This window comes from Ochotona princeps, chromosome 3, assembly GCF_030435755.1.
Source record: "Ochotona princeps isolate mOchPri1 chromosome 3, mOchPri1.hap1, whole genome shotgun sequence".
Classification (NCBI taxonomy): domain Eukaryota; kingdom Metazoa; phylum Chordata; class Mammalia; order Lagomorpha; family Ochotonidae; genus Ochotona; species Ochotona princeps.
In genome coordinates this window covers 28567674-28589420 of record NC_080834.1, presented here as the reverse complement: position 1 = coordinate 28589420, position 21747 = coordinate 28567674, and the positions used below count along the sequence as shown (strand labels likewise).

At 48.9% G+C, this 21747-nt stretch overlaps 1 protein-coding gene across 1 annotated transcript in view; it reads left to right on the top strand.

Moving 5' to 3' along the window:
- PCP4 (Purkinje cell protein 4) overlaps nt 1–15715 on the top strand; it is a 49276-nt gene extending 33561 nt beyond the window's left edge. Inside the window, exon 3 of the mRNA XM_012929508.2 lies at nt 15492–15715. Coding sequence (XP_012784962.1) covers nt 15492–15619 — 128 coding nt within the window. The 3' untranslated portion in view covers nt 15620–15715. The remainder of the gene's footprint in view (nt 1–15491) is intronic.
- The last annotated feature ends 6032 nt before the right edge of the window (nt 15716–21747 follow it).

The window sequence follows — 21747 nt, the reverse complement described above, 5'->3', positions numbered from 1 at the left end:
CCCCCTTCCTGTTTGTCCATGTAGAACAGGGCCAGCATCATCGTTTAGGGAGCCCACAAGGAAACGCACAGGGCTTCTTACTGTAATTTTATCAAGCGTGTGCTGAAAGTTCACCTTCTGAGGGAACCCTGGGTGCTGTCATCTTCCCTGACCCTGAGCCCAGCTGCTTGAAAGCTGTCACACAGACTTAAAAAGCAGGTCTGAGTCAACTGTTTAACAAAACATTTTCTTTCCTGCACTTCCAAACCGTCCTGGTTTAAGTGCAATGGAGAGATTCCTGGAAACCTTTTGGAGTTAATCATTAATTGAGAGACAATTGATTCCCTCCATATAAGAGGTGTGGTGCTTCTCTGATTTTCTTTGCTTTTTAGTGGCCTAAAATTCCCAGATCTTTTTGTATACTGGTTGCAATTTCATATGATCTTAGTATGTAGTGGGTGAGAGGTAGCTTCAAATTTCTTGAAATGTGGAGGGAACATTCTAAGCCCTTCCTCTTGCCCCTGGGTAGCTCTGTGGCTCCTAGGACTAGCAGAATGCAGCAGGAGGGATGCCAGCTGGGTCTGAAGACACTGCAGACTTCCCTGTTGGGGCTGGAAATTCGTAGAACAAACTTGTACCACATCCTGAAGCCACCATGCTGCCAGAAAGCCCACATTTGCACAGTGAGAAATCTCCAGCTGGTCATCATCAGTGTCAACCTTCTCGGTCCATGGGAAGGACATTGCAGGTGCAAAGCCATCAGCTGGGCCTGACCCCAACACCCCGTCCCCCGATTGTAATCATGTGGGTGAGTCCATGTGAGAAGAGACAGGGCCATCTACTCAGAGCCAGCTCTTCTGTTCCAGAAGCTGGCTTCTGGGCCATTTGATTCCACACACTGGGATGTTCCTAAATATCTAATCTGGCTCCATGCCTCGCTCAAATGCAGCCCCGATTACTTCATATTCTTTGCTGGTAATATCATCTCTGCAGGATATAGGGGATGTCCGAATACAACAGATTTCAGCATTTCTCTCATTCATTCATGAAATGGTTACTAAACACCTACTGAATGCTAGACACTATAGCCTGAGCTGGCGATGGGATATTTCAAGAGGACAACACTGCGAGACAGGGCAGGAAGTCCATAATGACACACATATCCCTGGTGATGCAGGGCGGAGGTGAAGATGATTCTAACTGGATAACTTTCTGAGTCTATGCACAGTCCCACCGAAGCTAGTCCCAGATGCCCCACCAGCCTTCCTTAGGGTGTCTAACTCTGCATGCTTTCTTGCAAACAGTTCCTGTGGGTCCAGAAGCATTCTGCTTCCCTGGAGGACCCTCTTGGTTGCCTGAGTTCTAAGACCTAGAATGAAGTTTCAAGTGTGAATGCAAGATCAGCTGCCTCCAAGCATGGCCGTGGCCACCTCTGTCCTCTCCTGCTCCAAACAGTGGGGAGTGGGGTACAGTTCATCCGCACACCACAGTGAAGAGATAGGGACGGAGCCCTGGAAGGGGCACTGTGCGTTCTGCAAGCTCATGAGGACGAAGGGTGGGAGTTGCAGGCACAGTGAATTTCATACAGCACTGCCATCATCCTCACCCTCCTCTTCTGGCATTCCTCTGAGTGAGCCTTTACCCCTGCCACTGTCACCCACAAAGGGTGCCTTTCGCAGCGTTGTCCTTCATGCCACATCTCTTTGTCCTGTCATCTCATGCCAGTCGTTCTCTTTGTGAGCAAGAAAGATAATGATTTGCATGATGCTAGAGCTGTTTCACAAAACTCTGCAGCTAGCACTTCCCTTCAAAGGCACCCGTCCTCCTGGTGCCTAGGCGGTGGGTGCTCCTTGTGACTGCTCTTGGAGTGATGATATGGTCTTCTGTTCCAGCTGCTGCCTCCCTTTCTCCTGTAGGCACCCGGAAGTGTGCAGACCCAGGATCTGCAGAAATAGAGACTGACTGCCTGTTCATGTCCTTTGCCCATTTCCTGGTTGTTGTTGAGTTTCTTGAGCTCTTTGCCATGCCTGGGTATTCATCCTCAATCAGTGGCTTGTTTCGCACCTATGTTCTCCTATCCTGTTGGCTGCTTTTCCATTTTATTGACAGTTTTTTTGTCTGTTTTGGTGCAGAAGCCTTTTGGCACCGTGTAATCCCATTTCTCCTTGCTTTACTTGTCTGTGCTTCGGGGGTCCTTTGTTAGAATCTTGACCAACACCCATGGTTTGCAGAGTGTACCTTATGTTTTTCTGTAGAAATCTGATGACGTCAGATCATGGATCTAGATGTTTGATCAATTTCGAGCTGGCTTTTGTAAAAGGTGTAAGCTAAGGGTTTTGTTTCGTATTTCTGCATACACAGATTCAATTTTCCCAGCACCGTTTGTTGAAAGAACTATCTCTTCTCTTTCAACTGGATTTCAGTTTTACTTGTCCCAAGTTAGTTGATTGTGGATGTGTGGGTTTATTTCTGGGATTTCTATTCTGTTCCATTCATCTGCAGGCCTGTTTTGTGCCAGGCTGTTTTGATCTCGACTGTCCTGTAGTATCTTGAAGTCTGGTATTTTGCTGCCTCCAGCTTTGTTTTTGCTGTTTAAGGCTGCTTTGGGGGCCAGGTGCTGATGTGAGCAGAGATTTCTTGCTGCAGATTCTCACTCCGGGTGCTTGCAGAGTCCAAATGCAGAAGGATAAAGTTTTGCACACACAGCATACGAATCACTAACTGTACAAAGCTCTGTTAGATGGCGATTCAGCCTGCCACCATCCTCTCTTGAGTTTTTGAGCAAACATGGACTTTTTCTCTGTTCAAGTAGATGTTCACTTACCAAATCCAATCCGTAAAAGGGGAGATTTTTGTTTTTTTGATGAAATGCTTTTAAAATGAGACGGACATCAGACACGGTTCATGAAGATGCTTTCTGGCCGATGACAATGCATTCACTGGCTGGGGAGTGTGCTCTGAGTGTTCAGTCATCCTTCTTCTAAATAGAAACTCCAGAACAGAGAAATGTTAGTCTCCCTCCAGGACTTGGGCATGCTAGCTGATTGTTCTTTAGGTTTCTTATTGCCCTTGAGCCTGGCCCTGCCTAGTGTGGCCCAAGGTTGTTTGGCTTCAAGGCTCGATTCTGGGATTGCCCTTCCAGAAATGAGGTGAACACCCCTCTTTTCCCCGTTCTCATCTGCCCCTGCCAGACTGTGCCGCTGGCAGCCCTGGTACAGTTCTTGGATGTCGCTGTCTTCACCCTGGGACAAGGTTGCTTTCAGCTCCTGCCTGATTCTGACTCTTGGTGACTCCTTGGCTGTCCCTCTGTCAGAATACTGTAGGAAAATTTTGGCTTTTTTAGTATATTCTGCACACATCAAGAGGTGATTGGCCATGGGTGCTGAGGAATAAAATAACTTGTCTTGGTAGAGGCCACGGAGGGTGAAGAAGGTACAATGGATGTGCTGTGAATAGGATTGTCTCTGGCTGCGAGCACTTGATAATGAATTGCTATTTTGTTGAAAATAACTATTTTGACAAGATGAGGGAAAATGGAAAAGTGAGGCCATTTTTTTGTGGAAAAGTTGCATTTCCAGATTCTGATGACAGAACGTGGAAATGGGACTTGGGGACATTTCTGTTGAGTGCACCTGGGTGTGTATGCAGCTCGTAGCTGGCCCCCAGCTAAGCACAGCTGCACAGGACAGCAGTGGGCTCCTCACGGTGCCCACTCCTGCCGAGTGCCCTCCTTGGGCAGCAGAGGATACACCTGATATTAAATTGTAATTCTGGGGCTAGGAGGTATTATGATTTCCTTTGGTAACTTTATTATCATTTCAGTCATGGTTCAAACCTCTGCCGCTTGGCACCAAGTGTAATTGGAAACGTGCCTGAAGTGGCTGCACCAGCTCCACTCCCCCCTTCCCCCAGCCAGGGAATATCAAGGCCCAGCTCCGTCTTGAAAGCTTCTTACTTGCCTCTTCTATAAATGCAGCCTCCCGTCACCTTGAATTATGACTGAGTACGGAGGAGTTGAAGTGTGCTTTTGCAATGATGAGTCAGATGGTGTGTGGAGGAGCAGGAGACGGTCTTAGAAAATACCAGGTGCTGCTCGCAGATAAGATGTCTCCCAGTGCATGGGTCTCCGAGTCGAACAGAATGATACAATGTTGCCAGTTACACTTCCAGGGAGCTGGAGTTGACTTGTTAGGTCACAGTGCTCTCACGCAGTTGGTCACAACCCCTTGCCATCTTGCCCTGTTTGGCTCAAATGGACGTCAGGGAAAGTTCGGAATTATTCCCTTTCTGTAACAGGCTGATGTTAGACACCCTCCCCACCAACTGTCCTTCTAAATTGGTTTCCCCCACCAGTTTCTTGATATCAGTTCCCTTGTGCTACTGTAGCCAAAAAATGACATTTGATCACCACTTAAAATTTTGGTCTGGATGGATATGCTTCTGTTGCTTCTGTGAGAATTAGATGGTCCAAGGGACGATATGTCAGTATTGGTCTCTGGAAAAAAAAATATCTTAAAACCATCTTAAAACGGTACCATCTGAAATCACATTGGCTAACCTTGGACATTCAACCAAGGAGAACAAACCATGTCTGACTCCTTCCCGGGTGTGTATTCCCGCACACCAGCCAGCCTGAGAAGCCTGCAGCCCTGGAACCTAGGCTGTATTGGCAGTCTGTGTTCCCCAGTGCCGGGGACCCATGCGACTCGTTCCCCCCCCACTGAGAACACCGCCTAACTTTCTTTTTGAGCATTTATCTCTACTCTCAGTTTACTTTCGAGAGACTCACGAAAGGTGGACTTCAAAGATACAGCGGTTTTTGGGTGCAAATGATGTTGAAATCATAAGGACTTTTCAAACAATTCGCAAGAAAAAAAATGTGTCATAAAAAACCCGCATGGGTTTCAAAATGTTTTGCAGCAGAAGGATCCAATGATTTTCATGAACTTCTCCAAGTCCCCTCGTATAGGAATCCATCTGCCTGACGAGAAGGTCAGGGGAGGCCGGAGCTGAAGCAGCTCCTTTCCTAGGAAACACCGTCACAAGTCAGCCAGTGCCTGGCCCTGCCCTTGGGAAGCACTGTCCCCGTGCACAGTCGTCTGCACTGACCCACATGAGGGGCCAAACAGACAGGCAGGGAGGTATTCGGGGAGAGCCAGGGGATGCCCAGCTTGGTGGAGACCCCTTGACCACTCTGGGCTGGAGACAGGTGCTGCTAAGCATCCCTGGCACACAGAAGGGAAGGAGGGCAGAGCCAGAATGTTGGTATTGGAAAGAGCTCTGGACCCTGTCCAGTGTGCTTGGGTTGTTTTCAGTCTGTAATGCTGTGCGTTCTCCACATTGGTCATGCAGTGCAGTGAGTGACCCTAACCGCAGGAGTGCACGGGCCTTCTCAGCTGCTCTCTTCCTTTCTGCACCACTGGGTTCCAGAATGCGTTACATCTACCCTGGCTTCTAACCACCTTCTTAAAAAGATCCTAATTCTTGCTAGGTTTTTGGGGCAAGCAGGGTGAGAAGTCAAGGCTGGTTTGGACATGAGTTGGGGGAGGGAAGCTCTTGAACTTCTCTAGGTCGCCCGTGATCATGCTCGCAGGTGACTTCTGTGTGCAGCTGCAGACCTTCGTGAGAGTCTCTCTGGTGGTGGAGTTTTGAGTTGAGTTCTTTAGACTCTTTCTCTGGAAGTTTGCAAGCCTGGAGGAAAAGAGAAGGCAGAAGGCTGCTCACAGCAGAAGCCTGGGAAATCGAGGGAATGAGGGGGCGAGGACAGATCTCCCGTTATCCCAAAGGTAAGACAGGAGGAGTGAGGGGACCCGGGGTAGAATGAAGCAAAGGAACCAATGCTGAGAAGGGAAGCCTACATTTCAGGTGGTGAAGCCAGGACCAGAGCAGTGACAAAGGGAGGCGCAGGTGCCTGTGATTTCCTTTTAAGGTGATTTACTTACAACAAGGGTGCTGGGAACCTCCTTTCTGCTGCCCAAGTGCTCAGCCCCACTACAAAGGGTACAGAGGTCGTTTGCAGACTCAAACCCAGCATGCGCCTGCTCGTGTACTTTCTGGAGCACCTGCCTCCCAGCTCGCACCAGGACTGTCCTAAGAGTTAGGCAGCTCCTTGGTTCTCCAGCCCAGGATGCCCCCTGGCTTTGCTCTCCAGAGGCCTTTCTGCAGTTTCCAGGCTGTCCAGTCCTTGATAGGCATTTCCCAGCTTTCTACATACTCAGAGAAGAAGAATGCATTGGGCATTGTCCTCACCCCTAAATGGTTCATGGTTGCTTTTCTTCAAAATTTTTCCAGGAAGTGTTTTTCTATGCAAATGAAATGAAAGCTTGCAATCCAGCCCCCCTGAAGATTCAGCACCACTCTCTCTCCTTAAGTCAATCATATTCTCCTTTATCAGTCTGCTGTGGGCTGCAGTGGCTCTGGGTTATGTGTGTCGGGGGATGGCGAAGGTGGGGACCTTCTGCGGTGAGGGTGATAGGAAAGGACCGTAGCACAGGTGTGGGGGCCTTCCACAGTGTCTGGGCCATGAAAAGCTCACACTGGAGGATGCATGGGCAGATGAGCTTAACTGTTACTTGCAAAACCCTCAGCCATGCCTGGCATCGGCACCCTGGAATGGGGTCCCCGTGGAAACCCTGAACCCCTGCCTGAATGCTTGCCAGATGTGGCACCTTTCTCTGTTGGTCCAGCTTGGCGTTCTCTCTTCCTTGCACCTGCCAGGATGGATGTCACACCTTAGCAAGAGGGATTCTTTCTGCCAGTCTCTCATCCTCGGTGGCAGCAGGAAGAAAGTCTGGAAGGAATGGCTAATGGGGAGACCACATGGATTCTCCACTCCCACCGCCAGCTTGTCCTTGTCCCTGCACCTCCCATGCACATGGCTTTACACTCCTCCCCTCTCTAGGAAATTTCAGGGTTAACTCGCTTTCAAATGCACAGAGGTGTCTGGGCCCCCGGAGCAGATCCTAGATGTCAAGTGCCTCCTATCCTGCCTGGCTGCTTGTCTTCATTGATTTGGGGGTGGTAACACATCTGAGACACTTTGTGTCTCCCCCTCTTTCCCGTCTATAGTGTGCAACCCTGGTCCCCATTCCTTCAGGATGGAGGGGGTTTATTTTAATATTTAAAAAAAGGTTTTATTTAATTGAAAGGCAGAGAGAGAGAGAGAGAGAGAGAGAGAGAGAGAGAATTTTCCACTTGCTGTTTCACTCCTCAAATGACCACACAGCTGGATCTGGACCAGACCAAGGAAGGAGCCCTGCAGGAACTCCATCTTGGTCTTCCACATGGGCAGCAGGCTCAAGCTTTCCCAGTGTATTAGCATGACTCTCCATGGGAATCTGGGACTTGAACAGGTGTTGTGGGGTGATATTAACAATAGAGGTGGCAGCTTAACCAGTAGTGCCCCAAGAGAGGCCTTTAAAGAAATAATGAAGGTTAACGTGGGGTCCCCGGGGTGCCCTCAGGTATCTGAGTCACAAAAGGAGACGAAGACACAGACCCATGCAGAGGTGGCCCTGTGAGGGCACGGGCAGTGTCTGCCAGCTGCGAGACCACAAAGGAAGCAGTGTGGCCACTCTTTCCCCTCAGCCTGCAGCCCCCAGGACTGTGGAAGTCGATGCCTGCTGCTCTGACTGGTGATTTGTGACCACAGTCCTAAGATATGAACACAATTAGAATTGCGTTTCACTTTCGCAGTAGGAAATTTATTTTTTTCAGTGATGCAAGTGGTCTTCTTGTGTGTGTGTCCTTCCTGGACCGAATGAAGTTGGGGCGGGGGAAGAGACATGCACAGAACATAGCCTGATGGTCGTGTTGTCCAAGCCGGGAGGCAGCTGGGAGGAAGGCCCAGGAGCAGAGTGACTGGAAATCACGTTACCTGAAGGCGTGAGGGCAGAAGCAGCCCCTTTCAAGGGCGGGAGGAGCCGGGTCAGCAGCAGGGGACTGGAAGATGTTGTGGGGCTCAGAACACTTCTGTTTAAGGACAGAAGAGAATTGGTGTAGGAAGATGCGTGCAAGAAGTAAAGGAAGGTTGTAATTTGGTGGACAGAAAGTTAGGAGCAGCGGGAGCTGTGTTTTTCATTCGATTCGGGGAATATAATAGATGCAGAAAATCCCTTCGCCCGATGCTGCTCATGCCTGACTTTGCTCGTTAATCTCTGCCTCGTAGCAAAGACCTGGAAAATTACGGTTGCCGGCGCCAGCAGTCCCTGCTGCACAGGGAGGAGCAGGCGGGAGCAGCTGAGCTCCCACCTCTGGCCTCTTGGGCCGCTGGCGGGGGGAGGGCGGCAAGGCCTCCAACTGCCTCTTTGTGAAGAAGGCATTCTCTTTGTTTCTCTGTTGGCATTTCACAAGGTGGGCTCTGCCAGCACTTTCGTGGACCCATGCACAAACTTCTTTTCATGATTTTCCTTCTTGGAACAAATTGACCTTTTCCTCCACACTGGACGCCTTCTTCTCCAGATACGCCTCGATCCAACTGAAGGCTTAAGGGATAAAAATTCCAACCCAGTCTCAGTTTTCTTTACCTGCGTGTTTGACTTTTCCTGATTCAAGGGTAAGAGTTTGGGGCCTCAAGAGGGAACCCTTCTTGAGTGTCCTTGGCCTGGCAATGGATGTGTCGTGAAAGAGGTTTGGCCTTTTGCGCTGAGGGCTTCAGCATTTTGTCCAAGGCAGCACCGTTAGTGGCTACCAATTTGCTCGGAGTTCATCCTGGAACTTTGGAAAAGGGTAGGCCATTCTGAGAACCTTGTCATTCAAAGAGCCTGACTGCAAGGTACGCTGCAGTTCAATGTCTGTGTTTCTTTGTGGTGTGCTCAAGTGCAGGTGCTTTATGGTGCGCCCTGTGCTGCGGCGCTGTGGAGGCACATTCCCACTCGAGACAATTATATCCCAATTTTCTGCTTAGGTACAAATTTCTGATCAACAGGATTAGGCCTTAGGAGGTAATTTGTTTTTACCAAATAAATCTTAAACCATGGAGAGCTATGAAGATGTAAATGAAGGCCTTCATTTGTGTGTATGTGTGTGTGGTGCCTGTGTGGGGTGTGTTAACTAAACCCAGAAGCTGCCAGTAACTCTATGCTGTGACCTTCCAGCAGAAAATGTGTTCTGGATTCCCTTTTCTTGAACTTGGGGCTAAGGAGATAGAATTTTGAATTACGTTACATTGCGAACTTGCTATCGTGTCTCAAGCTGTGGTAGGTGCCATGAATAGCTTCATGCTCTGCCTGACTTTGCAGGTTTGTTAATTTCTGATTTGAAGTCTGTCACTCAGAGTGCAGAGGCATGGGTGGAGAATAGTCTTCCAGAAAGTACTGGTTCTCCTCCCCAGCGCTTCCTCGCTGACTGTGGGGCTGGGGCTCCACAAACTTCCTGGCTCCAGAGGCTGCCCCCGTGTGCCTTTAATCATATATGCTCCGGTCCCCACCTGGCTTTGCTTTATAAAGCAATCTCTCAAATTCTCTTGCACATTTCTAGAATCTTTCTTGCTGTTTCGTGTGGCTGACATGAGAGCAGGGTCTTGGGTGTGTCCCGTGATCCTGTCTGGTCCCTGATGGACTTTGCCCCAACTGAAGGAATTTTAGCCAAGGTCTCCCCAATGGTCAGCAGAACAAGTTCTTCCAGAAGTTCACAAGAAATCCCTGCCAGGGAAAACTTAGGCCTGAAAGCCAAGCTTAGTTTTTAATGCCCTTTTACTTCATGAACCATATTATGTGTTTAGGTGGAGACCGTGTGCTATAATTCTACTCTCGCCTTCCATCTCCCGGCTGCAGTAACTGGTTCGTGCAGGTGTCTGCCATCTTGGCCTACATCTCAGGAGCAGAAAGTAGTGCAACACTGTAAAATAGCAACTCCTGCAGCAAGACCTGGATTCCAAGGGAGCCCAGGCTGGTGTCCAGGGGGCAGTCACACTCAAGGCCCCCCGCTCAGTCAGCTCTGAGCATTTGTAAAACAGGGACAATGAGTGCTTCCTGCAGTTGTCAAAAATGGTTGCCAAAGTTGAACAAAGGCAAAGAGTATGAAGTGACTTAAGAATGGGAGGTGAAGAGAGCTGCAGGTGTATGGGCTGACCTTTGTCCCCACCAAGTTCCTATCTCAAAATCCTAACCCCCAGAACCTCAGGATGTGAAATAACAACACACAGGCTCCTCACATGCAACAGTGTGTTCTTTCAAGAGAGGAAGTACAGAAGGAACACAATAAGCCTAGGTGAGCACCCAGGGGTGGCCTCCCACAAGTCCAGGAGTCCAGGGAGAATTCAACTTCTTGGCACCTACATTTCAGAGAATTGTGAGAAAGTAATTTTCCATTATGGTTTCTTGCTATGGCTGCCTGGCCTGGCTAAGCCTTGGGCTCGGGGCTTCCTGCTGATGGACAGGAGATCTCAGACAAGATCTGTGCAGGTGGACTGTGGGGTGTCATGCATTTTCCCAAGCTGTGAGACCGCCCTGGGAGTGGGTAGTCAACAAACAGCAGCTCAGTGCTCCATACTTCTGTATTTCACATTTGCGAAGCCAATGATCTATAAAAGAAAATTCACTTCCATTTTTAGAGGATCATCTATTCCGTGCTCAATAAAGTGTGTCTCATGATTCAAATCTGTCCTTCAAAGGGCCACTTGATGACACAAAATTTGGAGCAGCAGCACCAGACGCTCAAGGCCAGTCTCAGCTTGTGCACAGAGAAGGTGGTGTTTCAGGTGTCATCGGAAGCAGGTGTACAGATGCGGGGTGCAACGCCAGCCAGGGTTGGGGGGCTTCCTGGTGGAGGGAGTCATGAGCTTCTTCAAGCCTTAGGGAACGGCAGTTTGTCATTGTGCCAGAACTATAGGCAGGGTTTTGGGGTGTGACATTGTGGTTTGAACGAGTTCAGGCCGAAGCAACCAATGGTGTGGCTCATCTTGTAGGTTTTGTCCTCTTTGTGTGTGTGTGTGTGTGTGTGTGTGTGTGTGTGAGAGAGAGAGAGAGAGAGAGAGAGAGAGAGAGAGAGAGAGAGAAAGAGAGAATGTATTATGACAGGTAGATGGTCTTCCAGGTGATGGATTTAGAAGAGTTGAGGGAGGTGCTGAGGGCTGTGGGGAACTCTGCACCTACCCTGCCTACATGACCTTGGATTTGGGAACCTCCCTCTTCTGAACTATAACGACCATGAAGTCAGCTCTCCCTCATGCTCCAGGGACACTGGCCAAGGCTGTTTCCCACACGCAGTCTGTTCATTGTTGTGAACGTCCTCCCAGCCGCTGCTGGTCAGGTGCAGAATCTCAGAGTGTGAAATGTGGAGAGAGAGCAGGGATAGAATTCCAGAGCTGCAGACCAATATGACGACCAGGCGGCTCCGAACGCCTCACTGCGTGCTTTGCGAATACACCGCTGATGTCTTTGGGAATGGGCGCTGGTGAACTTCTGGCAGCAGAACCTTGAATTGCAAGGTCAGGTAGAGCCCACCCAGTCTGCACTTGGCCTTTAGGAAGGATCTTTGGAAAACAGCAGAGAACGGCTAGGAACAACCCTGGAAAGCACAGTGACCAGCACGCAAGGTCTCTGTGCCCAGTTGTGCAGGCTCTGTTGCACTGCCAGGGTGCACGTTGACATGGTGGTGGCTGTACAGGCCAGCTGGGAGGTTCCTGTTGCAAACACCCTTTTTTTTTCTTAAAGAAATACTCTGTGTCCATGCTGCTGAGCAGGGACTGTGTCCGTAAGAAGTTCAGTGCCACAGATGCCCATGCTGAATGTACAGCAGGCCATGACGGAAGCATCTCTCCCTGCTGAAAGGGAGACAAGCGATCTGGGACTCCCAGCACTAAGCAGATGCAGGGCCCTGCGGCTGAGTCCTTTGACTCACCACACCCCTCCTCGGACCAGGTCAGTGCCCAATACCATTTGGGCTGGGGTTCGGCTTAGATTGAGGCGCTGAAGTGTGCACAAACAAAAAGGTTAGAAAGAAGAGGATTTGAAGAAAAGGTAGCCCTTTTTTATTTTTTAGAAAGAAGAGAACCTTCTAGAGTTGTGGCAGATGGGGGAGACGTGGATAGGATGAAGGAAGCAAAGTGGGGGCTAGGAGCAATTGCATCACAAGGGGTTATCCACATGCCAGCAGACACATCAGAGGGCCTTCCCTAGATCTTCCCGACTTCTGGAGGGATGGGGAAGGAGTGGCTGTTCCCAGAGTGTCCCTGATACTCTGTGCTGTTGTCACCACCACCTGGATCACATGAGATGAACCTCAGCTAAGAGGTCCTAGAGAGCATCTCTAGTCACGGGTAGCTGCTATGGTTTGAGGGTGATTTGTTTCCCAAAGACCAGGGTGCTGGAGCTTGGTCCTCAGGGCAATGGCTTTGAGAGTTCGCAGTAGGGGGTTGAACGGTCATTCAGTCTATATTCTGATGAATGTGGCTTTCCCAGCTGTTACATACTGCAAGCCTGGACCCTCCCCGGTCTCTGGCTTCCTCCCTCACCTTGTGAAGGTTTCTGCCCTTGATCCTGCCCTGACACCATCTGCCTAGAAGTTCCTTGTCAGAGGCTGAACAGAAGGGTCCACCCAGCCCCGGACAGTCTGCAGCTGAGACTAGGAGCTGAATCAGCTCTGTGCTGTGTGTGCGGTTACATCAGGCTGCACTCCGAGTGGCCACTTCACCTCCCCTTATTCCTGTTGCATCTGAGGTCTACTGAGCCATGCCTCCTGACTCCTAGGGTAACACTGGTCTGCCCACAGGCCAGCCCAACATCAAAGCTGGCCCTGGGCACCCCTCCCACCCGGATTAGTTAATTCATTGTCTCCCATCTTGTACTTTGCTTACCCTCAGTGTTGGTGCTGGGGGAGGGAAGACACTTGGAATTCTACAATGTAAACAGAAAGTAATGGCGCCTTAAATATTCATGTTTGCTTTGCAGAAACTGCCGTACCTTTCAAATGAAGGAGCCATCAATAAATGGCTTTCAGCTTGAGATATGAGCTCAAGTTATAATTGCAAAATTGATTTTTATGACCTTTCCTTACTGTCTCATTTGATATTCCCTAAATATACATAATTTTCTGCCTCTTCATTTATCACTGGTCCAAAAATACGATTACAGCTCTCTCCTATTGTTACAAAAGGGAGAAGATGAATCAGACTCTTGGAAGACCCAGGCATTTAAATCTAAAAGAGTAATCACTGTCCGCCTTGCTGGGCTTGGAGGGGTTTCCCTGCGGGATAATGAGGGAAAGGCCTCCTGGGGCTGCTCCCCAGCGGATGACGTCCAGTGCTAGGGGTGCCTGATCCACAGCGGATGAGAAAGGACACGTCCAGTGCTAGGGGTGTCATCTCACCACTGGCATTATTGGCAGGCAGGAGTTGACAGCGTCTCGTCTCGGGTTTGCTCGCCGCGTGCCCTGCGGTGCTGTGCCAGGCTTCTGTGAGGAGGTGAATGGGAATCAGGAAACACAGTCTTCTCCCTTTAGGAGTCCCCTGCAGTGTAGATCCCCACGCAAGAGTGAGATGAACACAGCAAGTTGCTGAGACCCAGTGTACCCCTTGCCCTCTGCTAGGGCTGCTGCCTGAGCTTTATTATGTCAAATCCCCCAGGAGAAGGCGGGTGGTCTCTGTTTAGATGGAAAGGCATAGCGTCTGGTGAGTCCAGAAACAGAGCACCTCCCCCCTCCATGGCTAGCCCCTCCCCCACCTCTGTGGCATCAGCATCGTTCTGCAGGACTGAGCACGCTCCCTACGCAGCTGTGTCTTGGGCTCCAGGGGCAGGTGACAGGTGGCAGGGAGATTTTTGGCCGAGGTTCCAGGAGAGTCGGGTCTGTGTGCCCCACCCTATCCCACTGCGCACCCTGCCTGCCATGCATTCCAAGCCCTCCTTCCAGAGTTTTCCTCTAGGGTCCTTGAGGGATGTGTTTGTCAGCTCACCTGCAGGCAAGGGCTTACCTCCCAACCCTGGGAGTCCCTGAGAGCCTTGTTTAGGGATGTGGCTATCCTGCCTCCCCCAGGGTTGCTGATGTAACCTAGTTTGGTCTTACCCTCCCTGCCTACTGCCACTGGGCAGCGGCCAGCCCTGAGTCCAGTGGGGGCACCAGTGGCTGCATTAAAGCTAGAAGGACAGAGAACAGAGGCACCCTTGGTGATTCTGAGGTCTGTCTCTCTCTCAACAGACCCAAGGATCTTAAAGGATTTTCCCCTTCCCTGGGCTGGAGGATTTTGTTTATTGATTTGTTTTTGCTCTTTGGTCAGTGCTCAGTTAGGGCCGCACACAGCACTAGTGCGCAATGAGCAGGTATCCTTGCTGCAGAGGGCTGGTGACCTCTCCCTAGGATCACCACACGGCGAGTGGATTGCCTCCTTCTGCCTCAGCATACACATTGCTAAGTTTGTCTGGTGGAACTAAGCTGTAAGACCCGGGAACCTTCAGCAGGACTGTGAAGGTCAGATGGTATCAGTGAGTTGTGATCATGACAAAACCTGAAACTGGGAATACAATCAGCAAATCTCCCTGGCAGCAGGAGTATGCACAGGGACTCAGTGTGTAACTTGTAAACTCGGAGCAATTGTGATATAGACCAACAGTCGGTCAGTACTTGTTGTCAGATCTAGATTGTGTCTTCACCAGCCATCATGTGAGGATAACAGTGCGGCAAGAGTTTAAAAAACATGTGAACTGAAGCCAGAGGGTCAGAAAATCATGCAGAGAAAAATATAAGAAAATGTCAAGAAATCTGTAGAGAAATGAAATTAAAAGATATGTCTTGTTCTGCAAATAAAATGAAGCCCACACATAGTTGTTTTTTTTTTTTTTTTAAAATAATACGCATGTCTAGGAACTTTTTTTGGAGCTGTATTTATCTGAAATATTCAGAGAGTGTGAGGGATAAAGCCGCAGCATCTATCTGCTGTTGGTTTGCTCGGAGTTGGTTGCAACAGCCAGGGCTGAGCCTGGGTGGAGCTGGGAGCTGGGAGCTGGGAGCTGGGAACTGGGAGCTGGGAGCTGGGTGCTGTGGGAGCCAGGAGGTGGGAGGTGGGAGGTGGGAGCCAGAGGCCTGCATTTGGGTCTCTTCTGTAGATACAAGGGCCTGACTCCTTGGGTTATCCTCCTCTGCTTATCCCAGGTGCATTACAGGGAGCTGGACTGCAAATGTAGCAGCTGGGACATGAACCCTATGGGATACCGGGATTGCAGGAGGCAGCTTTACGCACTACACAACAATACAGTTTCCCTCTGTGAGCCTTTTGAAGATCTTTCACATGCATAGATATCTAATATTTTCGGCAATAAAGTAGACTTATCTTTCAATTTTGTTTTCAGTAGACTTTTGGAAGCAGGCTTGTTTGTAAGGTGCTGAGATTGTGGCCTTGTTTCATACCCTTTTCAGACGCAGACACTGAATAATCCCAAACACTTTGTGGGATTTGACTTCGCAAACTGTGTCCCACTGGGAGCACGTGGCCTGAGTGCGCTGTCCAGCTGTGTGTCACAGGCGCTGCTGTCCATTTTCCTGTTCCTCATCTGCCTTCTTTTGTGTTTTTCTTGCTACAGATGGGCAGAAGAAAGTCCAAGAAGAATTTGACATAGACATGGATGCACCGGAGACAGAGCGTGCGGCGGTAGCCATTCAGTCTCAGTTCAGAAAATTCCAGAAGAAAAAGGCTGGGTCTCAATCCTAGTAGAAGAGCCCCTTCCTCATCTACCTGAAGACCTTGACTTCCACCACCATCTGTCCTAAGTACAACACCCCCAAGAGTCTCACACACACACACACACACACACGCAGCAGACTCAGAATGCATGCACAGAAGCCCCTGACCCCCACACCCTGGTAGGAAGGAGCAGGCAACGCGCTCGTGAGCAGAGAAATCTCAGCGACTGTTCCCCTCATCACGCCTCCTGCAACTGTTTTCCTCGAGGTTGTAATAAACAGAATTCAGATGAGCGAATCCAGCGTCTGCTGTCTGCCGTTGTTGTCTCTCGCTGTGTCTTCAATGAGGAAGGTCCCCAGGGTCAGAAGCAGCCACATGCCAGATGTCTCATTCATTCCCTCTCTGAGGAGACAGAAAGGCAGTGTGGGGACCTTCTGCCAGGAGCTTGCGTGGCGTGAGTGAGAGACCCATTCACAGCTGTGCTTGTCTCATTTGGAGGGGCAGCTGCTAAGTATTTCCTTCTTGTGACAGGGACAGAGTTCTGCCTAGTGGGGTGCCAGCAACATCACTGCAGAATGATGACTCATTCCAGATAACATCTGGGGGGGGGGTGGGGGGGAAGACAGTGCACTCAGCCTGTCCCTGGATCTGCCCAGCAGGTGCATTCTGTATCTCCACACAGGCTGCCCCTCATCAGGGAGGGCTTTTCTCTCACTCACCTGCCTCTCTCTGCACCTGCATGGCTCCAGGGGGCGGACTCATCTCCACACTCCTTCATCTCCTCTGTGAATTAAAACCTGGAAGGGTTATCTAACTCAACCTGCTATTTGGAGATGTTGCCTGGCTTCTTTCCCGTTGCATTTTCTATGAAAACACTGTGGGTGAGTCAGTTTCCTACATCATGGACAGGTTCTGTAGGCAGCAAAGAGAGGGCCGTCACAGGGAGAGCGCCACTCCACTCTGTGGAGCCAAGAGCCACTTGGCCGGGTGTGTGCTTGTCTCGCGGTGGCAGGTGGCAGCAGCTCCCAGCTCTAGTGCTGCCGTGTGAACTCTGCCATGTGAAAGCCTGGTGTGCGTGTCGCAGCTGGTCCTTAACATCCCAAGATGCTGTTCAGCAGCTGCACCACACACACACACACACACACACACACACAACACATGTGGTAGGGTATGGCAGGAAAAGATGCTATGTAGAACACATGCATGTGCCTGGGTGAGCAGCTGTAAGGAGTGTTCAGGAGTGAGTTCTGGACAGGGCAGGGCAGAAGCTGGGCATGCAGGCACCACTTTATTGGTACCAGTTTATTGATACTGGTATCAGAAAAAGGCTGACATATTTTTGATATTTACTATAAACAAAATCCCTTTCTCGAAAACATGTTAATTGTGTAAGGAGACCCCTTCTGCAAGAGGATTCTCTGTCGCTATTTGGAACTGGAAAATGCTTGGGTTCCCCTGCTCATTCTCTAATCAGTGGAATGCTAGTCAGGGTTGCGTCAGAGTTAGCAATGGCTGGGGGAGGAGTGTTCTCAGGAAGCATGAGAAGGCTTGTGTCCAGCTTTGCAGTTCCTGGGGTTGCTGTATGAGCACAGCCCAGTGTAATGAGCACCCGGCCTGGATTTGGGGAGGTCAGAAGGCGTGACCACAGGCAGTGGAGACTTAGATTAGGATTCACATTTGATGGACAGGTCAGTCGGGGCACCACAGAGAAGCTGTTCCTGTATGATGTTCCTCGTCACAGATACGATAAAATGTACTTGTCAAGAAACTTAGCCTGTGGTTAAAATGCGTGCATCCCATGTTGGTGTGCCCGGGTTTGATTACTGGTTCTGCCTTCTGAGTCCAGTTTCCCACCAGTATAGACCCTGGGAAGCGGCAGTGATGAGTGGTGGATGGCGGAAGTACTTGGGTTCCTGTCCCTCATGTGAGTTCTCAGTTGCATTCTTGGCTCCGAGCTCTGCTGCCGGCACAGGTGCAGCCGCCGTGGATCTCACAGGCATGAACCGACAGACGGGATTTTCTCTCTGTTTCTCTGACTCTAGGACAAACCAAAAAAATTGGACAAATGTGAAAAAGGGCGTGGGTATCTGGCTTAATGGTGCTGACCAAGTAGTGTGGCAGAGAGCCCATCCTGGCCTCTGTTACCCTTTATTCTAACCCAGCTCAAACCACGGGGCTCTGCTTTTCTTGGCCATAGCCACTTGGATTAGTGGTGGGCCCTCGACCCAAGGTAGTCTCAGCCAAAGTCTTTCTTTCATGAGTCTCATCTGATAGCCACACAAACTAAGCCGGTTAACTGCAAGGAAATGTTGTTTTGGTATCAAAGTTGATGTGTGACAGGCTGAATTTAAAAAAAAAATTCCTAAGGGAAAAAAATGTTTTTCCTCCATTTTCCCACCACCCCATTTTGCATCAGTAAAAGTCAATATGGAGGGAGAAAAGAGAAGGGGTCCGAGATTCACGATGCTTGGACTGTGAAAGCTGGAGGGGTGGCCTCCTTGAGTCCATCTCTTGATTGCCATGAACAGATACCCATCATCCTCACTAAAAAAAGAGAATTATTCCAGTCTCACAGACATCCACAAGTAGAACATCCAAAACTTCCAAGAAAAAGAACAGACTGGTATGGGCAGGGAGAACTGCAATAGATTTACAAATAAGCCAGGGTTCAGTGAGGGAGAAGTTGATGTCTTAGAGTCTGTTTTTTGTCTTTCCATAGTTTCATAGTTTTCATCATAGAGGTTTTGCACACTCATCTTTGTTTTGTTTCCAGGCACTTGGTAGTTTTTGATTTATTCCTCAGCAGAATCATTTCCTAAAGCATTCTTTAGTGGGTTTTGCTGTTACCTAAGAAAACTACTAAAGTCGCGTATAACTCTGCGACTACTCATTTTACTGAGCTACATCGTGTCTAGGTAGTTCTCAGTACATTCTGTTCAGTTTCCATGGAAACAGTCACATTACTTGCAAATAACAAGGGTGTGTGTGTGCCTGTGTATTACTGCTTTGGGGTCATTCTCTTTTCCTTTTTATAACCCATTATGATGTCTGGAGGGAGTCTGTCATTATTTTACTTGTGACGGAGCATCTCGTGAAGTAATTGCTTTGCAGGGGTCAACTACTTGGGGTTGTTTGAGTTCGTAAGGCTACGTTTCCTCAATTCTTGCAGTTTCTTTTGATATTCCACTAAGTGCACAGATTTTATTTAACTTGAAGATTAATCTAGATAAATTAGTGAAATTGTAAGATAGTAAAACTGTAAGGGTATTTTGAGAGGGAAAAGAATCTTAGAAGTTAATGCTCATTGAGGATGTATGTTCAGAGTGAGAGGCGGCAGAGGTGTACTGACATTCATTTCTCAGTACAGTTAGAGGCCAGGGTCCCATCAAGTGTTAGGGATAAAACAAAGAGTTTACCCAAAGAAGAATGACTGAACTTTCTTCTGTTTGTTCTATAAAGCAGATTTAAACATGGGATTAAATCTTTAAAAATTATTTTTATTTATTTGAAATATATATATATATATATATATATATATATATAGAGAGAGAGAGAGAGAGAGAGAGAGAGAAAAGGGGGAGAGACAGAGTTCCCAACTGCTGCTTTGCTCCCCCTAAGTCCAAAACAACTGAGGCTGAGATAGGCAAAAGCTAGGAGTCCAGGACTCTCTACCCACATGGTGGCAGGGCCACCATCATGACTACTGCCTGCCAAGGTGCACGTGAACAGGAAACTGACTCTGAAGCAGAGCCCGATGTTGAGCCCAGGCCCTTTGAGATGGGATGTCGGTAACCCATGTCGCATCTTAATTGCTTTGCCAGTTGTCTGACAATAATTATGAAGATGTTTGAAGCTTCAGAAAGCTCATTCTCCATTGGTCCATGATACAAGGTTTCTGCTTGTTCCTGGAAGTTTCAAGAGCTGCAAACTCAAGAGCCACAGAGTGTAGAGAAGTGACGCTCTGTCAGTGCCACTCAGTCTTCTATGAGGTGTCTCGTCATAGTCCCACAAGCAAAGAATCATTTCCTAGACCACTTGTGAGACGAGATGCAGGGCTCAGTCACCCTAGACACTGGTGAATTCACAGTACTCAGTTCTACAGATGTTTTCTGTGTTTTCAAATAACTTCACCAGTGCCTGAAAGATAACCCTAATGGCTTATTTCCCTTTGATGTAGCATGGCCACCAATGGAGCATGCCTGGTGAGGTAGGGATGATTGTGGGGAACTCTCCAATTCCTGATAGGCCAAAGATGCACACGGAGCTAGCCATGGGGAGAAACCACCGCATACCTGAAGAGTTTTGATGGCTAGCCTTCCAATCTCAGCTCGCTACAAGTATATTCCTCCTCCTCCCGTGGTATCCAAGGACAGTCTTTTCAAAACACAGATCCTCTCAGAACACTGTTTATGTGTCTTTCGGCACCCAGACTTAGAGTTATTCAATGGGTTCCAACATCGTGGTGTGGTTAGTTAAGCCACAAGCTTCAATGCCAACCTTCCCCATCAGAGGTCTGATCCTGGTTCTGATTACTCTGATTCCAGTCTGGCTCCCTTATAATCACCTAGAAAGTGGCAGAGATGGCTTAAGTGCTGAGGCCACTGCCACCCATCTGGGGGCCCTGAATGGAGTCCCAAGCTCCCGTGTTGTACCTGGACCAGCCCTGTCCATTGAGGCTTTTGAGGGAATAAAGCAGCCAATGGAAGGTGTCTTTCACTTTGTTTTTCCTTTTCTCTTTTTTACTCTGCTTTTAAAACAAATAATTCTTAAAACACATGAAGTTCCTCAATGACTTGACTGGGTTGTTGAAATAAAGCTTGTTTCCTTCACTTGGCTGCAAGAACCCACACTATGCACCCTTCTCACTTTCTGGATGTTTCTGTGGGTCTTTGAATGTGCTGTCTCCTTCCCCCATCAAGATGTTTGAGTTCGCCTCTGCTGCATCTCGCTCGGCTCCTCCCCCTTATACTCAGTTGACTTCTATCATCCTTTAGTACTAAAGTGACGCGTGACTCTCTGGAATCCTTGACGTACCGTGAACTGCGCTGAAATATAAACCCCAAGTGCACATGGCAGTTCACTTCTCAAATACAGCAAGAGCTCATGCTGATGTCCCTACGTCATGTCTCCAAGCGAGGAGGTCATCAGGGCTCTGTGATACCAAACCCAGAGTGATTCCCACTGTTGGAGCGAAGCCATGTGGAACGTGTCTGCTTGGAAGGCAGACAGTAACTCAGTCTGTCTGTATACTTGCAGGAAACTGGTTTCAGGTTGCACATGCCGTTTTTGCCACAGCCCTGCCCCTTACACTGCACCATCTGATAAGGCCCTGCTTTTGGTGGCACTTACTGCAGCTACAGTGTCATGGTTATTGACGTGGTCCTTCCATTCCCTGGTGACACTGGGACTTTGCTCCACTTGCTTGGGGTGTTAGGGACATCCATGACACTGCAGTTGAGCTGCTTTGTAAATGTTTGGAGCAAAATGAAAAAAATAAATCTAATTTTGAGTTTGTGCCCATGTGCTCTGTAGAAATCACCTCTCTAAAGTATTTTAGAGCAAAGAAACCCTGTGTATCATCCAATAAACAACCAGGAGGGCCCTGATATGATCAAAGTTCACAGGCAACCTGTGACCTCCTGTTCTTTGTCTTTCTAAAGAGAGTTCTACAAAGTCAAGAATGCCATGGCTTCTCTGGTCATCCTACTTTTCAATGGTGAGATAAAGTACAGATTTCAGGATGCAGACACTGTGATGGGGGCATGCCCCTGACATCCCAAAAGGCAGAACCCTCAAGTCTTGATGTCTTAAGGTTGACAAATGAGATGGAAAACCCATAATCCTGCTTATCACAGGTGTTTCCATGACCATTCTTTCCGTATAGAGCAGAGACAATTCTATCAGCCAACCCTCCCTTAGGGAAGCCACCTGCAATCAGTGGTCACCTGGTGAGCTCAGTCCCAGCACTTCAGCTGCCCTGAGAACGAGCAGCAGTATCCAGGGCCTCAGTAGCTCTTCCTTTCTGCGTAGCAGGTGGTGAGAAGCTACTAAACACTTCACTTGTGAGTCTTGTTTAACCTTGGCAGCTTTACAAAGTATGGCTTTTAATTTTATTTTACAGATTAGGAAGCTAACATTCAGAGGGGGAACATACT